Genomic DNA, 25,906 nt, shown 5'->3' with positions numbered 1-25,906 from the left:
AAAAACCTAGCTGACCTTTATGGCCAACCTCAAGTATGAAAATTCTACAGACAGGGCCTACTAAATCTCATTTTCTGCCTCTCATGAAATAGCAGTCTGCTCCTATTACCATTGTGTACATGTATACATTCCTAACATCGGTTTGTAATTGATAGGAAACCACTATGAGAAAATTGGCTTAACCGCACCTAGAGTTCTTTATTAAATATGAAACTAAGCTTCTGAATTATAAATATAATGTAATTTCAAGAGGAAAAACATTGGTTCAGGAAAAGAATATCTAAAAACCACTGCATGTTGAGCAAGTATCTCTTTCGATTGTGATTTAAAGTCATTTATCTGTAAATATACAGATCAGATAACCAGGGAAACCTGCTGTGTAGAAGAGAGTATTTTAAGAAAGTTGGAGGTCGTGGCATTCTAAAGTATTTGCTATAAGTAGTGGTTAAAGCTGGGATCAGAATTTACAGACCACACATGTTCAGTCCATTGATTGGTCCATTGAAGACTGAATGAGTGAGATAAATAGGTGATATTTTTCTTCCTAATGAAATGCAGGATGTCTAGCCTAAATCATAACATCTGTTTAACAGAACCGAGCAACTCCACACAAAGTGGCATTGAGCTGGTGGGCTGGGGGCCATAGTGACAGCTGGTCTGGTGCCAACTGGCTACAGCTCTTTATCAAATTACTAATGGAATCAGACAGAGTCTCTAAGAGTCACATTAGTCAAAGGTTCCATAGTGACATATACTCTAGTGATGCAAACAACTCTCATTCATTAAGGTATTAATGAATTTTCTTTTTGGAATAGGTAGCAACTTGTTAGGTCAAATGCCAAGGCTGGGTGGTCCTTTTCCAGAAATCAGCCTGAACTGAAAGCTCCACCACACACAAGCAAAGGTGTGACTAACTCACAGGCCGAGATCTTGGAAGCCTGCCCCTTGTATAGTAGAGATACCCACACAGAGAACCTTCCACACACAGTGACTTTACATCAACAGAAAATATTTCCAGGCCACAGAAATGTATTATAGGAACTCTTTGGAGAGGAAAACCTTCTAAAATATTTTTCAGAGTTCATAATGATAAGGCGTGATATGTCATTTATCGCTTTATTCTACAACAGAAGCCAAATCATGAATCTCAATATCTAAATAATAAAGAATGTGCACATTTCCAGCCACCAGGAACCAATGCCACAGAAATGTCCCCAGAAGACACTACTTAGGTTCCCGAAAAGCCCTGTAAGTTCACAATGGAGACAGGATAGCTGGCAAGGCTGAATGTATAAAGCTGTAAGGAACTCAGATTTCCACTCTAACACTACCTTCCTTTGGTAGACTTAAATATTTTTCTTAAGTGTTGAAAACTTTATAAGTGTTTGGGTATTAAAAAACTTTAAAGCATACTCATTCCATGATTATATTTCTATAATTTTAGGGTTACTAATCTAGGTTTTAGAAAGGCCAAAAAAAAAAAAAAAAAAAAGTGACTAACCATGGGCCCTAGTCAGAAATCCTAATGCATTTCCCACAAGACAAGCAAGCTAAGAGATTAAGGAGTCCAATTCAAAAGAAATAAAATTGAACTCTCGATATAGGCTGTGGAAATAATAACTTTATTTCTGGAACACCCAAGCAAGACTAATTACCTGGCTGGCCCCTGGCCAGGCTTCCAGACGCTGTTCACTCATATGAACATCTGTAGAGGTTCTTTTATTGAAAATACAGGCGATGGCTAAAGAATGGGACCTTACAGAGTAACTGCATATATTCACAAAGGACAAGATAATAAAATGATAGCACTTAATGCAGAAATAAAATTTAGCAAGGGTGAACATTTAAACTAAAAGAATTAAAGACACTGTTGCAATTTGAGCAACTGTAACATAAGCTTTAGAGGTCCCTAGTCCCAGCCATCTTTCACCTTTTCCTGTTTTGGTAAAACTGGCATTTGGATTCCCACAAAATATTTGAAGGATTAGAGGCCACTGGAAAAACATGGCATCATGGAGTACAAACCTCAGTCTCCTGATTCAAAAGAACCTTTCTTCTCCATGAGTCCTCTATAACTGTGATCAACTATATTTTTATGGATTTATGATGGATAATTATTTAACAGTTGTAGATGTTTGTGTTTTTTAAATATCCCATATATAAAGCTATAATTTGTAACTGTATGTTATTTAGCAAAACTCAAGGATATGATAAATCAACTAAAAATGATATAAGCACATTAGCTTATTGCAGTATGCTTGGATACCTAGAACTTTGTTAGTATTTTGTTTTGAATGAACATTAATTCAAAATATAAAAAGGTACTCCCAAATTTAATGATCAGTTGAGTCTTTCAGAACCAAGACAGGATAAAAACAGGGATAACAGATACTTGTGACTGCAATTTCTTTGTACTTTAAAGCTATAATCATGCAGTCAGTACCTCATGATTAAATAAACACACACACACATAATAAAAACAAAGCAAATGTGTCTTTTGTGTGTCTCTGCTATAGCAGATTGTCAAACTCAATGCCTTAAAACAACACAAATTTATTCTTCTACAGCTGCGGAGGTCAGTAATCTAAATTGGGAAGGCAAGGCTGGGTGTTTCTAGTCTAATTCTTCCCCCCCTCAAATCCTGGCAGCCTTAGTGATTTGCTTTACCAACAGAATGTTCCAAAATAATGTTCAAGGGCTTCTGAGGCTTCCACAGCCTCTTGGGACACTTTGGGGATCCAGGACTGACAGAAAAGAGTCTGGTTCCTTTGAGACCGCCATGTTGCAATGGTCATGTGTGGGTGCTATAGTTGTCCCGGCTGAGTCAGGCTTTTAGCCCTCCACATCAAGATGACAGACATACAATTGCAATCACCTCGACCCTTCAGATATGCTCCCAGGTGAATCAATCAATGTCACATGCAATAGAAAAATTACCAGCAAAGTACTACTTAAATACTGATGCCACTCCCTCAAACTATGAGATATAACAGTGCTTGCTTTAAGCCATGAGGTTTTGGGCTATTTTGCTATGCAGCAGTAGATAACTAGATCAGTGCATAAAACGTAATAACTGCATTATAATGCCTAAGTCTCGATATAAATCTACAATAAACTGACTCTGATAGTTCAGTTCTCATGTTAATGTACAATAATATATACTAGATTTAGATAATCATGCTGTAAACTGAATATACATGTGGTAAATGAACACCATGCACACAAATGCTCCTATCGCACAAAGGGAACATAGGAATTTTATAGTAATTCCTATTATCTATAACTGCTAGATCATCTAAATGTCTTTCTGAGATTATAGTCTTATAACCCAAATTAACCAAAGTAATTGTGGTCTCAGACACAGTGAAAGAAGGCTTGTTTATACCTATCAGCCACTACCTACACGTCACTCGACAAAACCATATATCTAGTTACGGGACAATTTGGGTTAGAAAGTACAGTAGGCTTTCAAAATTCATAAACTATGATTTAAAAAATTATCTCATAAAATTGTCTTCAGTGACAATTTTCTTTTCCTTGCTTCTAAACTGAATAGGGAACATGTAGAAATCTTGTGTTACCCTGATACCAAAACCAGACAATTACCCAACAACAGCAACAAAAAGCCTGAAGACCAGTATCACTAATGAACATGGATGAAAAGCCTTCAACAAAATACTAGCAAACCGAATTCAACAGCACATTGAAAAGATCATTCACTATGATAAAGTGCGATTCATCCCAAGGATGCAAGTATCGTTCAACATATGCAGATCTATAAACATGATGCAAGACATTAACAGAATGAAGGACAAAAATGATCTGATCATATTAATAGAAAAAAAAACATTTGGCAAATTCAACGTCCTTTCATGTTAAAAAAAAAAAAAAAACTCTCAACAAATTAGGCATATAAAGAATGTGCAACAACACAATAAAGACTATGTATGACAAACCCACAGCTAGCATCATAATCAACTGAGAAAAGCTAAAAGCTTTTCCTCTAAGATCCGAAATAAGACAATGATGCCCACTCTCACCACTTCTATTCGGTATAGTACCGAAGGTCCTAGACAGAGCAATTAGGCCATAGAAATAAAAGGCATCCAAATTGAAAAAAAGAAGAAGAGTTAAATTATCCCTGTTTGCAGATGACACAATCTCAGGCAGAGAAAACTCTGAAGACTCCACCAAAAACCTATTAGAAAGTAATAAATAAATTTGATAAAGTTGCAAGATATAAAATCAATAGGCAAAAATCAGTCACATTCTTATTTACTAGCAATAAACTACCTGAAAAAGAAATCAAGAAAACAATACCATTTACAACAGCTCCAAAAATTATAATACCTTGAAATAAACTTAACGCAGAAAGTAGAAATCTCTACACTGAAAACTATAAAACATTGATGAAACAAAACACAAATAACATTTTTTTCAAAGGAACAGAAAAAAAGAAAACACTGAAATGTGTATGGAACCACAAAAAGACTGCATAGCCAAACCAATCTTGAACAAAACAAAAACTGAAAAACAAAAAAACCAAAGTTAGAATCATCCTACTACCTGACCTCAAAATATACTACAAAGCTATTGTAACCAAAGCAGCATAATACTGGCATAAAAACAGGCACATAAACTGACAAAACAGAATAGTAAGCCCAGAAATAAATCCACACATTTACAGCCAACTGATTTTTGACAAAGATGCCAAGAACACACAATAGGGAAAGGATAGTCCCCTCTTATCGTGTTGGGAAAACTGAATATTCAAATGCAGAAGAATGACATTAGACCCATATATCACACTACATTGAAAAATCAATTCTAAATGAATTAAAGACGTAAATATAAGATTCAAAACTATGAAAACTACTAGAGGAAAACATAGGGAAAAGTTCCATGACATTGGTCTGGGCAATGACTTTTTGGATTTCACCCCAAAAACACAGACAAAGAAAGCAAAAATAGACAATGAGATTACATCAAACTAAAAAGCTTCTGTACAGGAAAGGGAGCAATCAACAGAGTGGAAAGACAACCTACAGAATGGGAGAAAATATTTATGAACCATACATCTGATACCACGCTAATATCCAAAATATAAAAGGAATTCAAACAACTCAATAGCAAGGAAACAAATAAACCTATTTATGGGCAAAGGGCTTGAATAGACATTCCTCAAAAGAAAAGACACAAATGACCAACAGGTATTTGAAAAAAAACGCTCAACATCACTAACCATCCAGAAAATGCAAATCAAAACCAAAATGAGATATCACCCCACATCTGCTAGAGTGACTATTATCATAAACACAAAAGATAACAAGTGTTGGTGAGGATATGGAAAAAAGGGAATCCTTGCATACTGTTGTTGGGAATGTAAATTAGTACAGCCATTTGAAAAGTTAAAAATAGAATTGCCCTAAGATCCAGCAATTTCACGACTACTGAGTTTATATCAAAAATAAATGAAATCAGGATGTGGAAGGAATGTCTGTTGCTCCCATGTTCACTACAGCACTAGTCACAATAGCCAAGATATGGAATGGACCTAAGTGTCCATCAGTGGATGAATGGATTACAAAATGCAGTATATATACACAGTGGAGTACTATCCAGTCACTAAATGAAGGAAACCTTGTCATTGGTAGCAAATTGGATGAACCTGCAGGACATTATGTTAAGTTAAATAAGCCAGGCACAGAAAGATAAATACTACATGGTCACACTTACATGTGGAATCTAAAATGATCAAACTTAAAGAAGCAGAGAGTTGAATGGTGTTGACCAAAGGCTAGGGTGGTTGAGATGGGAAAGGGTTGAGTAGATTTAAGTAAAAAAGACAAAGTTTCAGTTAGATGGAAGGAATAAATTCAATAGAACTATCATACAACATGGTGACTTACAGTTAATAATACATTATACTCTTAAAAAAATGCTAAGACAGTGAATGTTGTGTTTTTCCCCACAAATATGATCAAAACATGAATAATACATATATTAATTAGCTAAATTTAGTTATTAAACAATGTATATGTACTTCAACATATCACATTGTACATGGTAGATACATGCAATTTTATCTGTCAATTAGAAAACATAAATTGAAAAAAGAAAAAAAATTCTTCCTTTCTTATTTTCCCACCCTGCCTATAGAAAAAGGAATATCAATCCATGAATTGTGAAGAAAGCTCCACTGTAAACATAAGGACCCAAATGTCTTCTTTGCCTTTCATCCCTGCCCTTGCCCATAATGAAGCCAGTTGGTAACCAAGTATCTACTAGGAGCTCTTGACCTAAGAGGATTAAAATATTTTATAATTGTTCAAGTTTCATTGAACTCGTTTTCTAAATTTCAGTTTTGGCTGAAATTCTTCCATAAAAATTAAAGATCTATCCGGGCATGGTGGCTCACTCCTGTAATCTCAGCACTTTGGGAGGTTAAGGGGGGCAGATTTCCTGAGGTCAGGAGTTCGAGACCAGCCTGGCCAACATAGCAAAACCCCATTTCTACAAAAATACAAAAATTAGCCAGGTGTGGTGACAGGCGCCTGTAATTCCAGCTACTTGGAAGGCCGAGGCAGGAGAATTGCTTGAACTCCGGAAGTGGAGGTTGCAGTGAGCTGAGATTGCACCATTGCACTCCAGCCTGGGTGACAGAGCAAGACTCCATCTCCAAAAAACAAAACAAAACAAAAACAAAAAAATTTAAAGATCCTAAAGAAATCAGGCAAAATGCTTTTATTTTACACATTGTAACATCTTGATGAAATTTCCTGTCTTATAAATGCCAAAGTACATGGGTCGGTGATTGAATGGTTTGAACTGTTATTATAAAGTATTGTTCACTAAATGCCTATTGGCTGATATTTGCAATAAGAGTGATTTCAGTTTTAAAGTAGATAACACTAGATAACAGTTACATTACATGCAGAAAGGCAATCGGGGAAACAAAAGCAATTATAATGTGAAAATGGCAAGAGTTAAAAAATATAGAACCAAAATGTTACTTGGAGTGGGTGGCTAACCTGTTGTGACACACCTTCTACTAACCCTGGCTCTTAGGATGCTCTTGAGAGTCGGGTTTTATATGAACATGATCCGTGGGATAGGATGGTGGCAATCAATATTATGCTATGAATCAGAAGTTCTGGTGTGGCAGCAATGTGTGTTTTCACAAGCCTTCCAGGTAATTCTGACACATGCTAGCATTTGAGAAAACCTGGCTTACACTGTAACTACTTCCACAAAAAACACAAATTCCAATTCCTAAAATAAAGTTTAATACTTGCGCTAAAACTCTCATTTTGCTTCTGAATATTACCTTCTTAGGATACCAGCAGGTATGATCATGGTTGAACAGACATGTTTTATGTCCTAATTCTCAAGTTGAATATTGGCAAGAAAAATAAATCCTGCAATTTGTGAAGGAACAGATTGCCCTAGAGTTAGATGGGATGTTTCAAGCTGAAAGATATATAATTGAGAATGGATTGAGTATTGCTATGTTTAAAACCGGGGTATATTAGGAGTTCTACTTCGCCTTGGATATAGAAAGCTAGAACTAGTTTTGCTTCTACCCTGACAACAAGAAAAAGCCATGATGTAAAGTGTAAAAAAAAAAAAAAAAAAAAAAAAATCACGACATTGGTTGAACACACCAAAGTATGGAAATCACAGTAGTCTGAAGTCTACTGAATGTCAGGCCCTTCCCAGGAAAGATGTGACAGTGGCAGACTACAAGAGGAAGAGATGTTGGTATCATACAGCCAGCTGAAAAGCATTCTGATAAAATTGGTGATGGGTTGGTGAACGTCACGTGTGGATGAGGGAAAGAGAAAACTACAGACACGAGGCGAGCTTGGACACCCTTGCAGATCCTTTTCCATGGACCTCCATCTCCTGCTCACCAGAACATTTGTGGAAAAAGCAGGAGGTGGGTGAGTGCCTTCCTTTGTGTTTCAGGCTTGAGAAAGGGAAGTGGTCACTGCCATGAGAAAAGTCTGAAGCCTCATTGTATTTCTTCTTCAGAAAACACAGCCTTAAGCCTCTGAAGGAGAAGCAGAAAACCCTGCCACCCCTATGACAAAGGTACAGAGCCACTGCAGGCAGAGGAAATGTCAAAACAAAACAGACAAAACAAAATAAAACCAAAACCAAAACCTACTACCCCTAGGGGAAGTCCTGGATTCAGGATCAAATACCAGTAACATAGAGATCTTCTACCACTAGGAGACTGAAAAGAAACTCTCTCCCAAGGAAGACTCGTAAGATATATAGACAGAGTTTCACTGCCATGAAGAGAAGAAAAAGGATCACTGAGAAAGCTCAACACCAAGACCCGAACATGCAGGGCCTGCCTAAGGTGGAGTCTGTACTGAAATAATAAAGAACCCCTTGCCTTCACCACCAGACTAGCAAGCACCAAGTAACAAGCAACTGCCATCTATCACTGATAAAGACAAAAACGGGTAGAGAGGAACAATATTTGCGCTGGGGCTGAACAGAGAAGGTACGGGTGAAATAGAAGCATTGAGAAAACACCTCTTAAATCCCAGCCTCCACCCGAAGAAAAAGGAATTTGAAGCCAGTGGTGCAATAAAGATAATAATAGAACAAGAAAATCCAATCTTGGCTTAATTAGATCCACCTAACACCCTTCTTCATACACACAAATACACTAATAAGCTAACACAAGAGATGCATCCGTTTCCAGACATAAAGTCTCTACCATTGCACACATAATGTCTTATTTTAATAAAAAAAAAAAAATGAGACACAAAAGGCAAGAAAAATCAAACACTGCTAAGAGACAAAACAATCAACAGAACAGACCTGAGCACATGGCCCTTATGTTTATATCAAATGGAATTTAAAGGAACTACGAATTTAACATTGATAAGTTAAAGATCCTAGTGAAGATGCAGAGAATATGCAAGAACAGATGGGAGATTTCAGTAGATAAACGGTGTTATGGATTGAATTGTGTTTTTCTCAAATTAATGTTGAAGTCCTAACCCCCAACATGATATGTTTAGGGAGGTAAGAGACACTGGAGCTCTGTCTCTCTCTGTGAATACACAGAGAAAAGGCCATGTGAGTATATAGTGAGGTGGAGGCCATATACAAGCCAGAAAGAGAGGCCTCACCAGACACTAACCCTTGTTAAGTACAACTTAATCTTGAACTTCTAGCTTCCAGAACTATGAGAAAATAAATCTCTGTCGTTTAAGCCGTAAGTCTGTGATAATCTGTTATGGCATCCCAAACAGACTAACACAACTGGAAACTATAATAAGTGAAATGCAAATGCTAGAAATAAAGAATATGGTAATAGAGATAAAGAATGCTTTTGACAAATTTATCAGTAGATTCAAGACAGCTGAAGAAATAATTACTGAATTTGAAGATAGGTCAATAGAAATTACTGAAACTTAAACTCAGAAAGATGGGCAAAAAATGAACCAAACATCCAAGAGCTGAGGAATAACAGCAAACAATCTAGCCCATAAGTAATCTGAATCCCAGAAGAGAGACAATGGCACAGAAGAATTATACGAAGAAATAACAATTGAGAATTTTCAAAAATTAATGACAGACCCCACAATACAGATGCAAGAAATTCAGATAATTCTGAGAAGGAAAAATGCCAAAAAATTATTAAACAGAAACATACACACACACAAACACATACACCTGCATACATTATATTCAAATTGCTGATGAAAAGAAAATTTTGAAGACAGCCATAGAAAAAATAATCACGACTTATGATATAATGATAAGATTTACCAAAGAAGTATGGAAAACTATGTAAGCCAGAAAAAAATGGAATCATTCAAGATGGAGAAAGAAAACTGTCATCTATATGCATTGAAAACAGCTTTCAAAAGTGTTAATGTACATACTTTATACAAAATATAAAATAAGTTCTTCAGAAAGAAGGAATATGATATCCAACAAAAATTTGGATTGAGACAAAGAAATGTCTTCATGAAAATCAATTTTTCCAACTCTCTTAAGAAAATGAACTCCTTTAAAAAATGCAGCCTCTATATTTCAGCCCATAAGGCTCAGGAAGTTACCATAAGGTTCAGGGAATCATCCTCTCAATCAGGACCTTGGACAAGACTGGAGAGCAGTTGAGTTCCTCTAGTGCTGTCATTTCAGCATTTAGTATCCTTCAACAATGTGGCTGAAATGAACTGATATCTCTGTCTGGGAAGTCACTTACAACTATGGAGACTGGAAGGACCTCCATACTAAGAATATGAATTTCTTGGCAACTGTCTCTGATTTTATTATAATGTTGTATATAAATAAGGCCTTTTTATTGGCCAATAATATTCACTGAGAAAAGAGTCAAAACAAGAAATTTAAAAATTAACCTTATGATTGGACTCATCTAGTGAGCTACCTTGGACTGGTAGCCTCACTCCTCAGACAATTTTTGTCATTATAGTGCCTGCTGGGCTCTTTCCTGAGCCTTGTTAGTTGGCACTGCCTTTTGCTTCTAAAAACAAAATATTGCAGGAAATTGTTAACATTTCTACATTTCTATAATTTTATTTCTTTAGATTATACTCTTCAAACACTCTGTGGTCTATAATGAAATTTAACATTTATTATCAGGTTATTATTTATGACCAGGCCAGAATGCAAAATGCGAAGAATGCAAGAGAGATGAGACATTATACTCATATTTGAATTACTCATGCCGAATAAAATGTGGGCAAAATCTAAGGAAATCAGTATCTTTGTACAGAGGGCAATATATCATGCAAAAATACTATTCTGTATACCGTAAGACAAAATTGATTCTATTATGAAAAATACATATGTATATGGAATTGGTATAACCAGTAGAATATGTTATGCTGAGTTTAAGTGAATTATTATTCTGTGTTTTCTGGCAAATTTCTGATTTTTTTGTTTCTTCATTTATTTTCCAAATTTGAAAATATAATTACCAGTAATATATTAGGAAATAAAGACTACTGTTCTGCAGCAACTTTGGTAATGCCTTGTAAAACATCCAGAATAAGAAACACTAGAGGAGAACAACGTGGCAGTCACCTTGATCTAGGAAGTCAAGGATTTTAGTGCAAGGAGGAAAGCATGAGACAAAAAAATCTTTTCCAGCTGCCTATGATTCAATTCAATTAGATAAACCTCCATGTTATTTCCTAGTGCTTGTAATGAAAGACAAGGGCAGTCAGCTTAATGGAAAGTAAAAGGATGTGCTCACTTACTAATTTGATTCGGTGGCCGGGAGTGGCGCTGATCTCCCAAGTGCATTCTTTCCTGCTTGGGTACTTGTCTGGCCAGTTGGGACTGGTGATGAGGCCACTTGGACTGTGGATCTTCTGTTCACACTCAGCTGCACCAATAACCATAATATCAGACAGTGTGGCAATCCAGCCCAGGTTTGAGGCAGAAAGCAAGCAGCCTATTCGCCCACTGCCCTGCTGAAAGATTTTCCTGAATACCAGCTAATTATCACTTCTGTGTCGGTTATCATATTCATCTGCTCTGGGAAATCTGTTGCTGAGCATAATCAGCCAACGTTTGTTGTCTGCCTCACATGAAATTAAGTATTTACCATAAATCAGATAAATGCCTAAAATAAAATGAACTTTTATTTTAAACTGATGGGTCTGTGGCTCAGACTTTAACAGTGCAACATATATTGACAGTCGAGAATATCAATACTGGGTGTATTTAATCCAATGTCACAAACAAACATCATTGGACTATGCCATTTGCAAATTTTTTCTTATTAAAAGAAGCATCATTTACAGCTAATTAACATCATGAAGGCACCTTTTGAATCACGTATTTACATTTTCTCTCTCCCTTAGTTAAATGTACACTTGAATACCTGTATCATAATTTTAGCTTCTAAAATAAATTAGCCCTAATGTTATCAAAGCAAATGGAAGCACTAAGAGGAAAAATAAATGAACAGCTACTAGCCCTGGAGATGCTTCTGAACTTCAAAGGATACCTCATTCAATCAGTATAATCATTTAAGGCTTTTTTTTTTTTTTTTTTAACAATTAAAATAAGCTCATTTTAGACAAGATCTTTCCACATGGTTAATGTTAAATTTCAAAAAACACTTAATATCCTCAAGCTGTGTTCTTTCTATATAATTTAGGAAATTCTATAACATACATCTTTGTTTAGACTGGGATTATTTGTTATGTATTGTGCATCCTGTTCTAAAATACAAATAACTTTCTAAAATTTCCTGAGCAATACATTTGCTCAGGAAATACTTTATTCAGTGGAAAACACACCTGTTATACCCTTCGGGGCCACACGGCAAGGGTAACATGCCCAGCGTTAGTGAGTGCACTTACTGTAGTTGCTGCTGCCCTCACTGCTGCAATCATTCATACTAGACCTTCACCTTAATTGTGCTAGGTTTCCATAGAGAGATTTGTATTTGCAACAGAAGATTACAATAAAGTGGAAGGTAAATCAGTTCCTGTCTGATAATCTATGATTATGGTAGCAAGACATAGCCTTGAACGTTTGGATCCAGTCATGACAAGGGTTTTCTAAATTTCATCGTCCCTGTCTCGGCCTCGCAATGTGAAATGTGATCTCTGCAGGATGTGGCAATGACACTGAGACTAGGTTGAGAGGCTCGTTGCTAAAGTGTACAAGGAGCATGTACTATAGTGAAGGTAAGAGATGATCCAACCTCTTTCCTGGCAATAGGACAAGTTTATTAAGGTGCATCTGCATGTTGTTTTATCTATAATGAAGTTCCCTGTATCATTTATGTAATGAACAGAGACACATTTGCTACCTGTGATCCACAGGCTACATGTATAATCTATAATCTATAAAAGTTGTCTTGTTTTTTTTCTCTGAATTACCTTCAATGTCTGCAAAACGAAAAACAAAAACCTGGGCCAAGTGCAGTGGCTCATGCCTGCAATCCCAGCACTTTGGGAGGCCATGGCAGGTGGACCGCTTGAGCTCAGGAGTTCAAGACCAGCCTGAGCAATATGGTGAAAACCCATCTCTACAAAAAATACAAAAAATTAGCCAGGCATGGTGGTGTGCACCTGTAGTGCCAGTTACTTGGGAGACTGAGGTGGGAGAATTGCTTAAGCCTGGGAGGTCGAGGCTGCAATCAGTTGAGATCACCCCACTGCCCTTCAGCCTCGGCAACAGAGGGAGACCCTGTTTCAAAATAAGAACAAAAACAAAAACTCCCCAAACCCACAAAAACCTGGGCCTATTTCCTAATCTACTGATTTAATAGCATATCATATCTTACCAAGTTACAGATATTATGCTTATACATGAAAGTAGAGAAAGAAAAATTCTTGCTTGTATATGATTCTGCACAACGTCATTAGCTCAATGAAAAAAAGAAAATCCTTGACATGTAACCATATTTCGAAGGAGCTGAATGGAACAAGGGTCAACTCAGGATATTCTCTATTATTCCAATGTTTACACAAAACATTCCTATCTAACTGTGGTTAGAGTCAGGTACCTTCCAATATACATATGGTGACTAAAGTTATAAAATTTGCCTTAGTAATTCTCCTCTCAAAACATGCATAAATCCAACTTAAGTAGAAAATTCGGGAACAGACTGTCAAAGGAAGAAATAAGAGCTGAATAACTATTTATTGTTCTCGTCTAGTTCATAGTGGCTAAGGGGATTAAGATTACTACTTTTAAAAAGTTGTGGAATTTTGTAAGGCCTTGGGGACAAAATCTGGTAGGGTATGATTGTGCTACTATTAAGCTTTTCTGGACCAACACCATGACTTCAAACTTTAAATGACACAGTGTCTACCATTTTCAAATGTCTTCCCTTTGGTAGGCATTTGAGTTTGACACTCTTGGTATTTAAAGGGACATCACTTATGTAGCACATGCACAAGATATACAAGATATTTTTGGGAGGAGTATTACATCAAATGCAAAACATTTAGCAGAAGTTAAGTTTAACTATGCATGCTGTTATAAGGTCTGTTCCACAAAGACCTGGGGAGAACGTGGTGCTTTTCTGGCTACCAGATGGTATCCTAGCAGCTACTATGTCTGTTATACAAAGCCACTCTAATGCCACCTATATGCAAAGTACAGATCCAGTCATTTGCCTTGGATCTTTGAACATTACACAGAATTTTGTTTTTTGACATTTGGGTAGCCCACCATGAGATCACTCATTGAAATGATTAACTGTACTTGGAAGCAGGGCTTTATCCAAACCACATGCAATTCTACATGTTGTCAAGATAAGTGTATTCCTTTCCATACCTTCCTTGCAATCATGTTTATTTTCATGCAGCACAAATCCATTACGGCACTGACACATGTAGCTCCCCATCGTGTTGACACATTCGTGCTGACATCCACCATTATCCTTAGAGCATTCGTCTTTGTCTAGCAAAGAGATCAATCCCATGGTTTAGTAAGTAACTTTAAAAACAAAGGATATCAAAGGGAGTCATTTAGTTGTGGTTAACACTGCCAAAGGGTAAACTAAGTCATGGTTTCTCCTGCTCCCAACATAAAGCAAACAAAATGCATGATCTCTTAGTTGTACCCTTTCCTTGTTTAGCTTGTAGCCTCGTACCATGAATCAAGTTTCCAAGACCATTAGTACTACGATAATAACTTATAACCCTCTTTTATTCCTATGTTGGAGTAGAAGTTTTAGGTAGGAGAAAGAGGGAATCAGTAGATCTTTTTTTCACATTAACCCTAAACATTTACTGCTAATTTTAAAAAATAAATTTAAAATTGTGCATAGTTGAATAGGGGCAAGAAATAGCATTTAAGTAGAGGGATATCTTTCAATATATTAACCATGGTATACAGACAGAGTCTAAACAAGGTTCCAAGATTTGTAGGTAATCACTTAAAAAAATCACTCAGTATAATTACTGTAGTTGATTTTTTTCCCCATTAACTCTGCAGTTATGCTTAGCATTAATGAATTTGGACATTTCATAGCATTCCAAGCAGAAAAAAGGCATAATTAAACTATTCTACAGAAGAAATGAAATTTATATATTTTAAACAAATACACTCTGGCAGACAAGTTTATTAATGAGTCATCCCCTAAAAGGGCTTTTAGTGTGCTAGAAGTAAGGTAAAGATTAGACTAGGAAATATGAGCCCTCCAAAAATAGCCAACAAATTCACTACAGGGAAAAAAGCCAAACTAGATTAACAGGTAGTCAATTCGGTGAGGCATCAACTATCACTCATGTCACTCAGCTGTCATTCCATAGCTGGCCTGTCCATTAACATCAAAACTGGCAGATTGTTCCTAACACACATTCATGATGGCACGTCACTCAGACTTTCATCACTCCCACACATAGAGAATGAAATGGACGAGTTACATCATATGAGGAGTTAGGCTGAATTCAAATTGGACACTCTCAGCTGATTTTGCTAGTGAGCACTGGCAAGCTCTTGGTGGCATAGAAATTATACTATTTTTGTTTTTTTATCAAATCTATATTCATTACATGGAAAAATGTTTAGGGAAGGTATTTTTATCAAAGAATCTGATGGTAATTTTTAAAGGTGCATCTATTTTGTCACATTTGAAGACTGATTACACGACACACACGCTTACAGGCGATATGAATGCATTGGCACTATCTGAATATTTTAAATACACACAGGCAATCTCAGTTCTTAAAGAATATATCATAATTAGTATATTTGTGAGTTATGTGTTCTCCACCTCTCCTTGACACTTCCATTATTCTTTCAACACTCACTATGGAGAATAAGCCAAAAGCAAAACAAAATAAAAGCAGAATAGAGAAAATTATTCTGTGAAAGAGCATCGAACACCGAAATGTAGAAAAAAGCAGCAGTTAATAGAAAATTAGATTTGTAGAATCAATTTTAGAGAAATTTAGCATAATTTTGAACTCTTGATTCCATTAGCTGCATCGACAGTGAGAATTATAGTTTATGAATTATAAATGACTTATACAGAATGGGTGGACAGCAAACCATACTTCCTACCACCATGGTATCAGCTGTTTGTATTTTCTAATGCAGATGGTTAAGCAATGAATTGCTTAAATTTGTTTTTCACTCTTACTTTCCAGAGGCTCTTTACCTTACAAAGCTTCAGAATAATGCTTCCTTATGAGTGAATGTAGAATTTATCTCTGCTAAATGGAAGAACCAATTAAGAAAATGCTGGTGACAGAATTATTCTGAAATAGACACATATTTCCTTTGAAAATGTTTATATAATTATGGTTTAGTATACTTAATATAAGACCTGGTAGAGTGAACTTTAGTTGTACCCTGGATCAACCAGGCTTCTGAGAGTAGCTTGGAAACCTAACAACTGTATGCAAAGTAGCTTAGAGAAAATTAGTTCACATTTGCAATTGACTGATAAACAGATGAACTGCTCAGAGACAAACAGTGAAGAGGGAGAGATGGCCTGAATCACCCTTTTATTGGTACCTATTTGGATTGCCATGCATGAAAGATACAAAAATGTTAAAATACAAAGGTGAACACAAGTGTTATTCAATAACACATGCATTATTGCTGTGTTTAAATCCAGTCATTTTATAATAAAAAGAATTCCAAAACATAAAATATCCCTAAAATCCAAACTTCATTCTAGTGGAAAGGTCATATTGCTCATATTTCGGAGTATAATTAATTTCAAGATCTGTTAAAAAATAAACTGACCTATAGTAATAGTAACTAAAGAGAGATAAAATACAAAATGAAACCAATTATATTTCCATGATTTTGTAGCCAACCATTAATACTCTTGCTGTGCTAAAATAATAATAATAATAATAATAATTTCAGAATAATTTTGGAAGAAGAGAAAGCAGAGGAGGAGGAGAAGAGGAAGAAGAAAAGAAAGAAGAGGAAAAAGATGAAAGAGAACAAGTATAAGACAGGGAAGAAGAAGAGTTATTATTATTTATATAGTCATTATTCTCTAAGTATCTGTTATTTTTTACTTTCCCAATTCATGAGAGTTTCCTGCCTTCATTCGCACATCTGATATAGCATAATTTAATTTAAGGTTGCATGAAAATGAAAAGTTATCAGTTAGGCAGCTAGAATATACTATGAATTAGTCTAAATTTTAGCTAAAATTCAAAACTGAACTAATCAAAATAGCATCTAAAGGCAACAGAAGAAAGTTATTATGTCCTGAAAAGTAGCATATAAAACTGTACCTCCATGTGTCAAATAGTCGTATGAAAAGAGAAAATTTCAGGAAATCATTGGAATACTTAAAATTATCCAGATGTTTTACATCATGCAGACTAAAAATATTTTGATATTTTGCACTATATTTTGAAAAATATTTTAATTCATTTGCGGAGTAGTAAATATGGTGTGGTTGTTTTAAAATCACTTGTTTGAACAGGAGTTAATAGAGTATTCTAATTAAAGTGAATGCAATTTTGGATTTCTTACGTTGATGAGAAATGGTAACTTTATACAAGATAAGTTCTGCAAACATATCATAGATTTCTTATTTATGAAAGTCCATCAAACTTGGAAAAAAGCTATTAGCAAACATAGTTAACTTCTGTTTTCACTTTCCATTTCTCCTCTTAGGACATAAACTCTGTTTTGAGGAATACAAATCCAAGGAAAGGAAAAAGGGAGGAGGAGAGACATTTAAGCATTTCTCATAATGTCTGCGTAACACATTCAATAACTGAAATTTCTATCAATAATTCATTTGAAATTTTCTGGTATTTTCATATACTAGACACAAAATAAAGAAAAAAGTGTTTTTCTTAGTGCTAGAAATAAATGTTTTATTGAGGAGAAATAAAAGCATTTATTTTCTGCAGATGGAAATTAGCCCCCTTCTCTGGAATGGACATGTCTGCTTTCCATTCCTTCATGTAAGATAAAGAAAAGGCCCATCATTAGGAAAAAGGAAGGGGGTATTCTTCCATCAGAGGCCTGCAGCGAACCTCTGAGACTATCAGAGGTCATCAGTCTATGAATGATACATACTGAATGGAATTGAAGTTGCAACCTGTATCAAGTTCTTGCAAGATTCAAAAATAAAAATTTTCTCTTTGCAGAAAGCTTCCTTATCTGTAGGAAAAAGAAGTCAATTGTCCAAGCAACAGAACAGAAACATACAAGAGCAGGTATTCTCAAATTAAATGTTCAGGATCTGAAATAAATGGACACATGCACAGCACACACAGGCCCAACATAAAACTATCCAGTAAATAATCACCTACAAAAAAGCACCAATAAACACTAGGAGAGCTACAACAGAGACAATTTTCTGTTTCCATAAACATGCAAATATTTAAATTTCGTTAATGATGAAAACTTGGAAGCAGGATTCAAAATGTAATTAATCACCTTAAAATTTTGTTAGAGTAGTATCATGTCGAATTTCATCTGCAAATATCAACAACCATTCCATGAGAGAAACAGTGGACAAGAAGAACACTTACAAATATCGAGACACACTCACAGGAAGATAAGATGAGGAGCATGTCAACTGAAATTACTTGAAATTAGAGCTAGAAAGATTGCAATGCACACATTATTTTAAGTGACTCCTCCATTTGTTACAGACAGATGAACTGGGAGTAGGAAAACAAGTTTTAGTCCATTTCTGTCCTTAAGCAAGTCCCTAGGCTTATCAGCAATAGTTAGATCACATTCCTAATAGATTTTTCCCCGAGGGAGATTGCTACTATTCTTCACATTTTCTACTCTCAGAATTGCAGAGTCATAACTGAATCCTTTCATTAATAGAGGGTTGCCTATAAAAGGCAAAATGCCTATGCTCAGCTCTCATTGCCTGAAGTCATTGTCATATTATTTCCAAATAATAAATGCTATAATTAAAATTTTAAAAGATGTCAAGTTCCCAAATGTGCTAATTTTTTCAGGCATGAAGTCCTACTAATATTTCTGTTATGCTTAACTCATTTAAAGAAAAGAAACTCTTCTGAGCGGAATATTCTTAGCTTTGCTTCCTCACTTAAAATTAAGTAAATTGCATCGTGTATACCTATGCAGACTTGCAGACTTGTGCTCAAATATATCATATAAAATTAAGTTTGGTTTTACTATCATATAAACTAAATCATTATGGTTAATCTAGTAACAAATCTCATTTAGTCCAAGAAAATAACACCAAGCTATCGTTGGACCATATATCTTCTAGAAAATGTGTGTGCCACTATATTCTGAATTACTTGAAAATAAATAAAGCCACACATAATTCTATATAATGTTCAAATGGTCTTATGTTGGCTCCCTAATTTCTTTATTCGCTTTAACATTACTTCATTGTATTGCTCTTTAAATATACCCTGGAATAAGTGTAGCATATTACACTGATTTTACAGAGCAGCTTATAAATTACTTTGCTATAAAATCCAACGACTTCTTAATTTTAAGCTATGGCATTTTATAACTTATTTATGATATTTAGTCAGAATTGATAGATGAGAGTTTCTTAATTTTATGAGCATGGAAGTGATGTGAATTATTCTGCTAAAACGTTCTTAGAGACATCCCTTCAATGTTATTTCTTAAATCTAAAAAGGTTTTTTTAACAAAATTCTGGGGCTATGTGCAAGGAAAGTAAAATCTCTTGTGCAATTATTTTATTAATGACAATGATATGTTGAAATAAGATACTATAAATATATTAATGTTCATTTATGGTTTAAAACTTAAATATCATTCTGTCTTTTTCCTGATGTATCACTTAACTGAAAGAAGCTAGAGTTTATTTTGAATAGCTTTCTTTTCCAAATGATATAGATCACTTTATTACGCAAATATTATTTTTTACTATTACTGAGTTCCTTGGAAATTCTTAGAAGTTCTTGGAAAAAGAATGTGGAACAAATAGCTGAACATGTTATATTCTGTGTTAAGGTTTCATAAAGCCACAACTACTTCTGAAATTTTTAGAACACTGGCTATAAACATAACCATTTTAGACTATGTGTTTATAAAATATATCTTGATTAATGTATATAATATATTAACATTTTTATTAGATTGCCTGTAATAAAATATTTGGGAATTTAACTCAATTCAATATGCTTGTATTAATATTAACTTGCAGTAATATTTATTAACTAATGAAGAAATAGGTGTCTATCAGGCAATGTTTGCAAACTAGAAATATTTGGCTAACAGTAACAGGTGGAAACATGATACGAGTTTTTTTTTCTTTTAAATTTATTTTTATATTTTAATTTAAAAAAAACTCTGAGAAGAAAATGGAGAAAACCATAATGCATCGTCTTTCCACCCTAACCAAGCATTCTTGGTATTTTCATATGGCAAATTTCAGGTTTGTTCCAACCTGTATTCTTAGCTATATAGACAGTGCATGCACTGTTTTATGCCTAGATTTCCATTAACATTTTACCACCTACAACATTTTACACCATGGAATGGCTGAACCATCTTTGTAGCACAGAAGAGTCCACAAAGTGCATTTGCCGTAACTTATTTGTGATTTTCCTGTTGTCGCAATATTAGGTAGCTCCAAATTTCCGTCACTATCACATCATTTTGAAATTCATTTTCCAGATTTTGAGATATTTCTTGATGAAAGAGTCCCATGAATGGGATTTCTGGGGCAAATGGAGTAGTCATTTTAATGACTCTTGATTTCTATGATAAATTTCATTCTGTAGAATTTCTGACAATAAATCCAGTAACACACTTCGTCAAAGCCCCCCATAGTGAGTGTTAACATTTAAAAAAAACTTAGATTTTGTTTGTGAAGTATAGTATCTTTACAGTTGGCATACTTAGTTTCTAATAATGTAGTTACAGTGAATTACTTGGCTTTTGACATATGATTATATATTATCACACTGAAAGCATTAGATATTAGAACTCTGATATTTGCAATGTGAACAGACATCAATTAAAATGGATAATCTTTTGTAAATTATGGCTTCATAAGATCATCATAATGAGGACACTTATTCACCTAAACTCTTATTTTCTGCCATCTCTTGGTAATACAATAGCAATTTATTACAAACATGTTTTTAACCTTCCCTTTTCCTGGGCAAACATCTTTCCCGCTAACAGAAACTCTCAGGAAATTAAATATGAAAGAGATCTAATCACTCATCCAGAACCACAGTATTTTAAACATCAATCTGACAAACAGCCAAGACTTTTTAACGATTCACAAAGTGAACCCTGAAAATTTATACTTAATAATAATTGTCTTGGACTTTACAAAACAATAATCTAATAAAGAAGTGAAAATTATATCTGCTGTTGTTTTCCAGGTCATAAGGAAAAGAACTAATGCCATTTGCCAAGGTCATGATCAGTTCTTATGGTTAAGAGAATGGTCTTCGGACCAAGAGATACTAGGTTTAAATGCTCTGTGACACCGAGCAGCTTACTTAACTCCTCAGCTGCCTCATCTGTCATATAAATACGTGAATATAACAATATAAAATGAAACTTTGAGGTTTATTTTCTTCATGAACTTCATTGTTCAGTTTAGTTAACTAATACTCCATCAAACAATCTAGGCTAGACTCTTTGAAAACTATTGTCATGTTAATTGATTTATATATATATATGTATTTTAAGTGCACTGATAAATACTTAAAACATGGATGATTGTATGAAATGTAAGTATGCATTGGTGAACATAATTTACAGCAAGTTACCTGTTATTGGCTCAAGTACTACCAAGGTGCTCAGTTAATTTTACAAAGCACAGTTCCACAGAGATAAAAAATAAAGACCATATATGCTCATGTGGTGGAGAACAGCATCTTCTGCACAAGCCTTCAGAGCTGTATTTCAAAGAATTAAGGAAGCATCTCTTATATTTCAGCAGTACTGTTTCTAAGGACATGAATAATCTGTTTTTATAATTTGGAAATTTTTTTCTTACCAAAAATATCAGAAAGCAAATTTTAAATTTTCTGAGTGACTAAATTTAATCATACTTTGTAGTCAGTATTTGTAGCATGTTTCTTTTCTTAAAACAATTTAAAATTAAATATATGACTAAAGTAACATAAAAGGATCCTGAATACATTATTTTAAAATTATTTTAGATTCATGTGGTACGTGTGCAGGTTACATGAGAATATTGCGCAATGTTAGGGTTTGGGGTTTCTATTGAACCCATCACCCAAATAGTGAACACAGTACTCACTAGTAACTTCAATTATTATGACAAAATTCATTTACCTCATCATTTCAATTTTTAAAATAAATATTTAGATAGCGCTAAGGTAAGTAACCTGTCTCTACCTAAATGCTGGGTCACTTAAACTTCATAAGTCACATAATATTTATAAAATAATGAAGTCTTAAAAAGTCTCATTTTCATTAAAATATTAAAACTGTACTTTGAATAATATGAAACTTAAATGAATACCTGAGAGGCATTTGTAAAAGGTCATTTAAACTGGGAATAAAGAAGGAAATGAGAAAACGGGAGTCGAGGTCCATTGTATTCTGGAGGCACTTTTCTGTATGACTTGGAACTCAATGGAGCTTGTGAACCATTAACTTCAATTACTCTGAAAACCCCAAACAAACCCTGGACATTGTAAATCTCATTAATTTTAAACACACGAGGACCAGAATAAATGGCCTTTGAATTAACTCAATCCAAATTACTAATATTAAAACATAATTGGAATTCAGTTGCTCTAAATTGCTTGCTAGTTGCAAAGACAGAATAGATTGCTATACTAAGGCTTGTTACAATTTTATCTACTTGAGAAGTTTCAAAATAATGTTTTTATAAAGTATGATACTGAGATTGAGAAAAAAATTTCTTGTTTTTTTTAATATATTTCCATAAAATCTGGGGAGTTTTATAAAATTTCAGATCTTTAAGAAGGAAATTTTACTTTGAGTTGCTTAAACTAAATGTTAAATTCCGAACACAAAAGTGCAAACCATTCAGTACAGCTAACAATACATTATATTTAGTAAAATTATAATTTCTGTGTTTCTAGGTTTCTTACTGCAACCACTTCTATAACGATGAGGCTAAGCACAATTTTAATATTAGCCTAATAATAATGAAAATGTATGAAAATAGAAAGAAATACATTGCTAAATAAAAAGATATAAAAGTGTTGCTAAAATGAGATGACATTTTCCAAACACAAAGAAAACTTATTTTGAAAAATCTGCCCCTTGTTGGAGCTCTTGTATCATTATTTCCATCCACCCATAAAAAGCAAAGTCACTATATAAAAATATTACTATAATTAAAAGTGTTGTTTGTACCAGCCTTTATAATATCTGACTAGATTTTATGTAAGATTTAATTGTTTGCAGGCAACATTCCATCAGGGCCCCTCTTATTAATATCCTAATTTTAAGTAAAATATTATTAAACCTATGTCAAATGGTAAGGCCTTCTTCTTCAAGTTGCATTTGCAGAAAACGATGAAAAATAGATCACACACAACTTAATCCAATGCACATTGAAAATCTGTAATATACACATACAACATGTGAATACTTATACCTGAGAAAAAATGTGCTTTGAAGCCCTTCTTGGACACAGTATTGTCAGATTTGAATTCGATTCTCATATTGTTGAACTGGGATGTGATCACTTCAGGCACTTCAGCGCCACAGAATTTGCCATGCAATTTAGACTCAGAGGAAAGACCACTCCAGATCTCCACATAATCATATTTGCAAACCTAGAAAAAACCGGGTTATCAGTTGCCAGATATGTGAGTACAAGATGATAGACATTTATCTTAGAAAAATGTATCTTGCCGGGCGCGGTGACTCAAGCCTGTAATCCCAGCACTTTGGGAGGCCGAGACGGGCGGATCACGAGGTCAGGAGATCGAGACCATCCTGGCTAACACGGTGAAACCCCGTCTCTACAAAAAACATACAAAAAACTAGCCGGGCGAGGTGGCGGGCGCCTGTAGTCCCAGCTACTCCAGAGGCAAAGGCAGGAGAATGGCGTGAACCCAGGAGGCTGAGCTTCCAGTGAGCGGAGATCCGGCCACTGCACTCCAGCCTGGGCAACAGAGCCAGACTCCGTCTTAAAAAAAAAAAAAGAAAGAAAGAAAAGAAAAGAAAATGTATCTTGTTTTTTCCATTTTACTCTTATGGTAGTCAAACTAGAACTAACAGGTAAGGAAAAAAATCTGACCAGACACGGTGGCTCACTCCTGTAATCCTAGCACACAGCTACTAGCAACAGAAATAGCTCTTTCCATTGTAGAGATGAGAAAACTGAAGTTCAGAGATTTTTATACAGCTCGTCCAAAATGATGCTTGTCATACATACATGGCACTGTGGTGATTAACAACAAGGAGTTTGGCTTAGTCCAGTGCTGTCTCCCAGAAACACCACATTCTAATGAGAACAGCACCATTAGTAACTTTAAAAGAGAAAGAGGGATACTTGATGTATAATAAAAAAGATTATTTGCCTTTTAAACTTACTAACAGGACTGATATTTCTTAATTTCTTTTTGTTGCTGAGTGTTGTGAAGTTACTCTGTAGGACTGCTGCAGGACTGCAAACACATAGGAACGCTATTCAGTGCAAAGGAGGTAAGAATTTATATTAAAATAAGGTAGCCTCATTCTGATTTATATATAATATACCAACAACACCAAAATGGAAGAAGCTAAATGAATGCCAGGTATTTTTAAGCAATTTTATGGCCACTAACAGATGTTACTATAACACACTTTTCCAAAGTTCCAATAGGGCACACGTTCAAGAACAAATCTTGCATGAATGACCTTATTACATAAATGTGTAATTAGCAAGGTTTAACAATGCATATGATTGAACCCTGGGGCATGATCTGTGCTTTGAAATATGTCAACTCAAATTACTCATTCTTGTGATATTAATTAGGTGATAAATAAGCAAAATGCTGCTAGGGAAAATGAAATAAGTTTTCTACTGACTTTGTTACAATTGCAATTTTTGTTTGGAGAGTTCCAACATAGTATAAAGGACTGTTTCCACAGCTAAAGATGTTGCCATTGACTTTCCTTTGCAATATCAATATAATGAATAAAATAATGATGTTTTAGGCCTAACCCATTATTCTGTAAGTCAAGTTTTTGCTCAGGTCTTTTATTTTAAATAGCTAAGTTGTCAAACTATGAAAATACAGAGAATTCTGTAACAGCTTTCTACACAGTAGCAGCATTATAAATTAAAGAACACAAGAATATGTGAACAGAGTTTGTAAAGAGCCCTTCTATGAATGGTGACCCTGACTATGAGAATAATGCTTAAAGAACACAACACCTTAGTTATATAAAACCATCTCCCCTGTTTTCTCCTGAATGCAGACCTCTAGACTTATTACAAATATCTATCAATTAATAAATCAAAATGTCACACCCAACACAGTAATAGCTTAAGGGAAAACGATGGGAGTAGATGTCATTCAACACTAAGTTCATATCAAATTGCAGAATTGGTAAGGACATTCGCGTTTTCAAAAGGTGTAGCTCAAAAAAAAAACCTCTCTAAAAAGAGTATAAAAATTATTTTCGAGGGGCCGAGCAAGATGGCCAAATAGGAACAGCTCCAGTCTCCAACTCCCAGCGCGAGGGACACAGAAGACCGGTGATTTCTGCATTTTCAACTGAGGTACTGGGGTCACCTCACTAGGGAGTGCCAGACAATCGGTGCTGGTCAGCTGCTGCAGCCCGACCAGAGAGAGCTGAAGCAGGGCGAGGCATGACCACACCTGGGAAGAGCAAGGGGGAAGAGAATCCGTTTTCCTAGCCAGGGGAACTGAGACATACAACACCTAGAAAATCGGGTAACTCCCACCCCAATACCACGCTTTAAGCAAACGGGCACACCAGAAGAATATATCCCTCACCTGGCCGGGAA

The 25,906-nt window shown here is 35.0% G+C and overlaps 1 protein-coding gene across 2 annotated transcripts in view; it reads right to left on the bottom strand.

Annotated features, from left to right (window-relative positions):
* TLL1 (tolloid like 1) overlaps window positions 1-25,906 on the bottom strand; it is a 242,520-nt gene that overhangs the window by 13,447 nt on the left and 203,167 nt on the right. The window contains exons 16-18 of one of the 2 annotated variants that reach the window (XM_017861965.1): window positions 23,540-23,720; window positions 14,299-14,424; window positions 11,256-11,383 (exon numbers count right to left, since the gene is read on the bottom strand). In XM_017861965.1, the coding sequence (XP_017717454.1) occupies window positions 11,256-11,383; window positions 14,299-14,424; window positions 23,540-23,720 (435 nt within the window). The remainder of the gene's footprint in view (window positions 1-11,255; window positions 11,384-14,298; window positions 14,425-23,539; window positions 23,721-25,906) is intronic. The other variant, XM_017861966.1, reaches the window with a different exon arrangement.

This window comes from Rhinopithecus bieti, unplaced genomic scaffold (genome assembly GCF_001698545.2).
Source record: "Rhinopithecus bieti isolate Rb0 unplaced genomic scaffold, ASM169854v2 scaffold_62788, whole genome shotgun sequence".
Classification (NCBI taxonomy): Eukaryota; Metazoa; Chordata; class Mammalia; order Primates; family Cercopithecidae; genus Rhinopithecus; species Rhinopithecus bieti.
The sequence above is the reverse complement of the archived record's forward strand: the minus strand, read 5'-3'. Positions and strand labels throughout refer to the sequence as shown.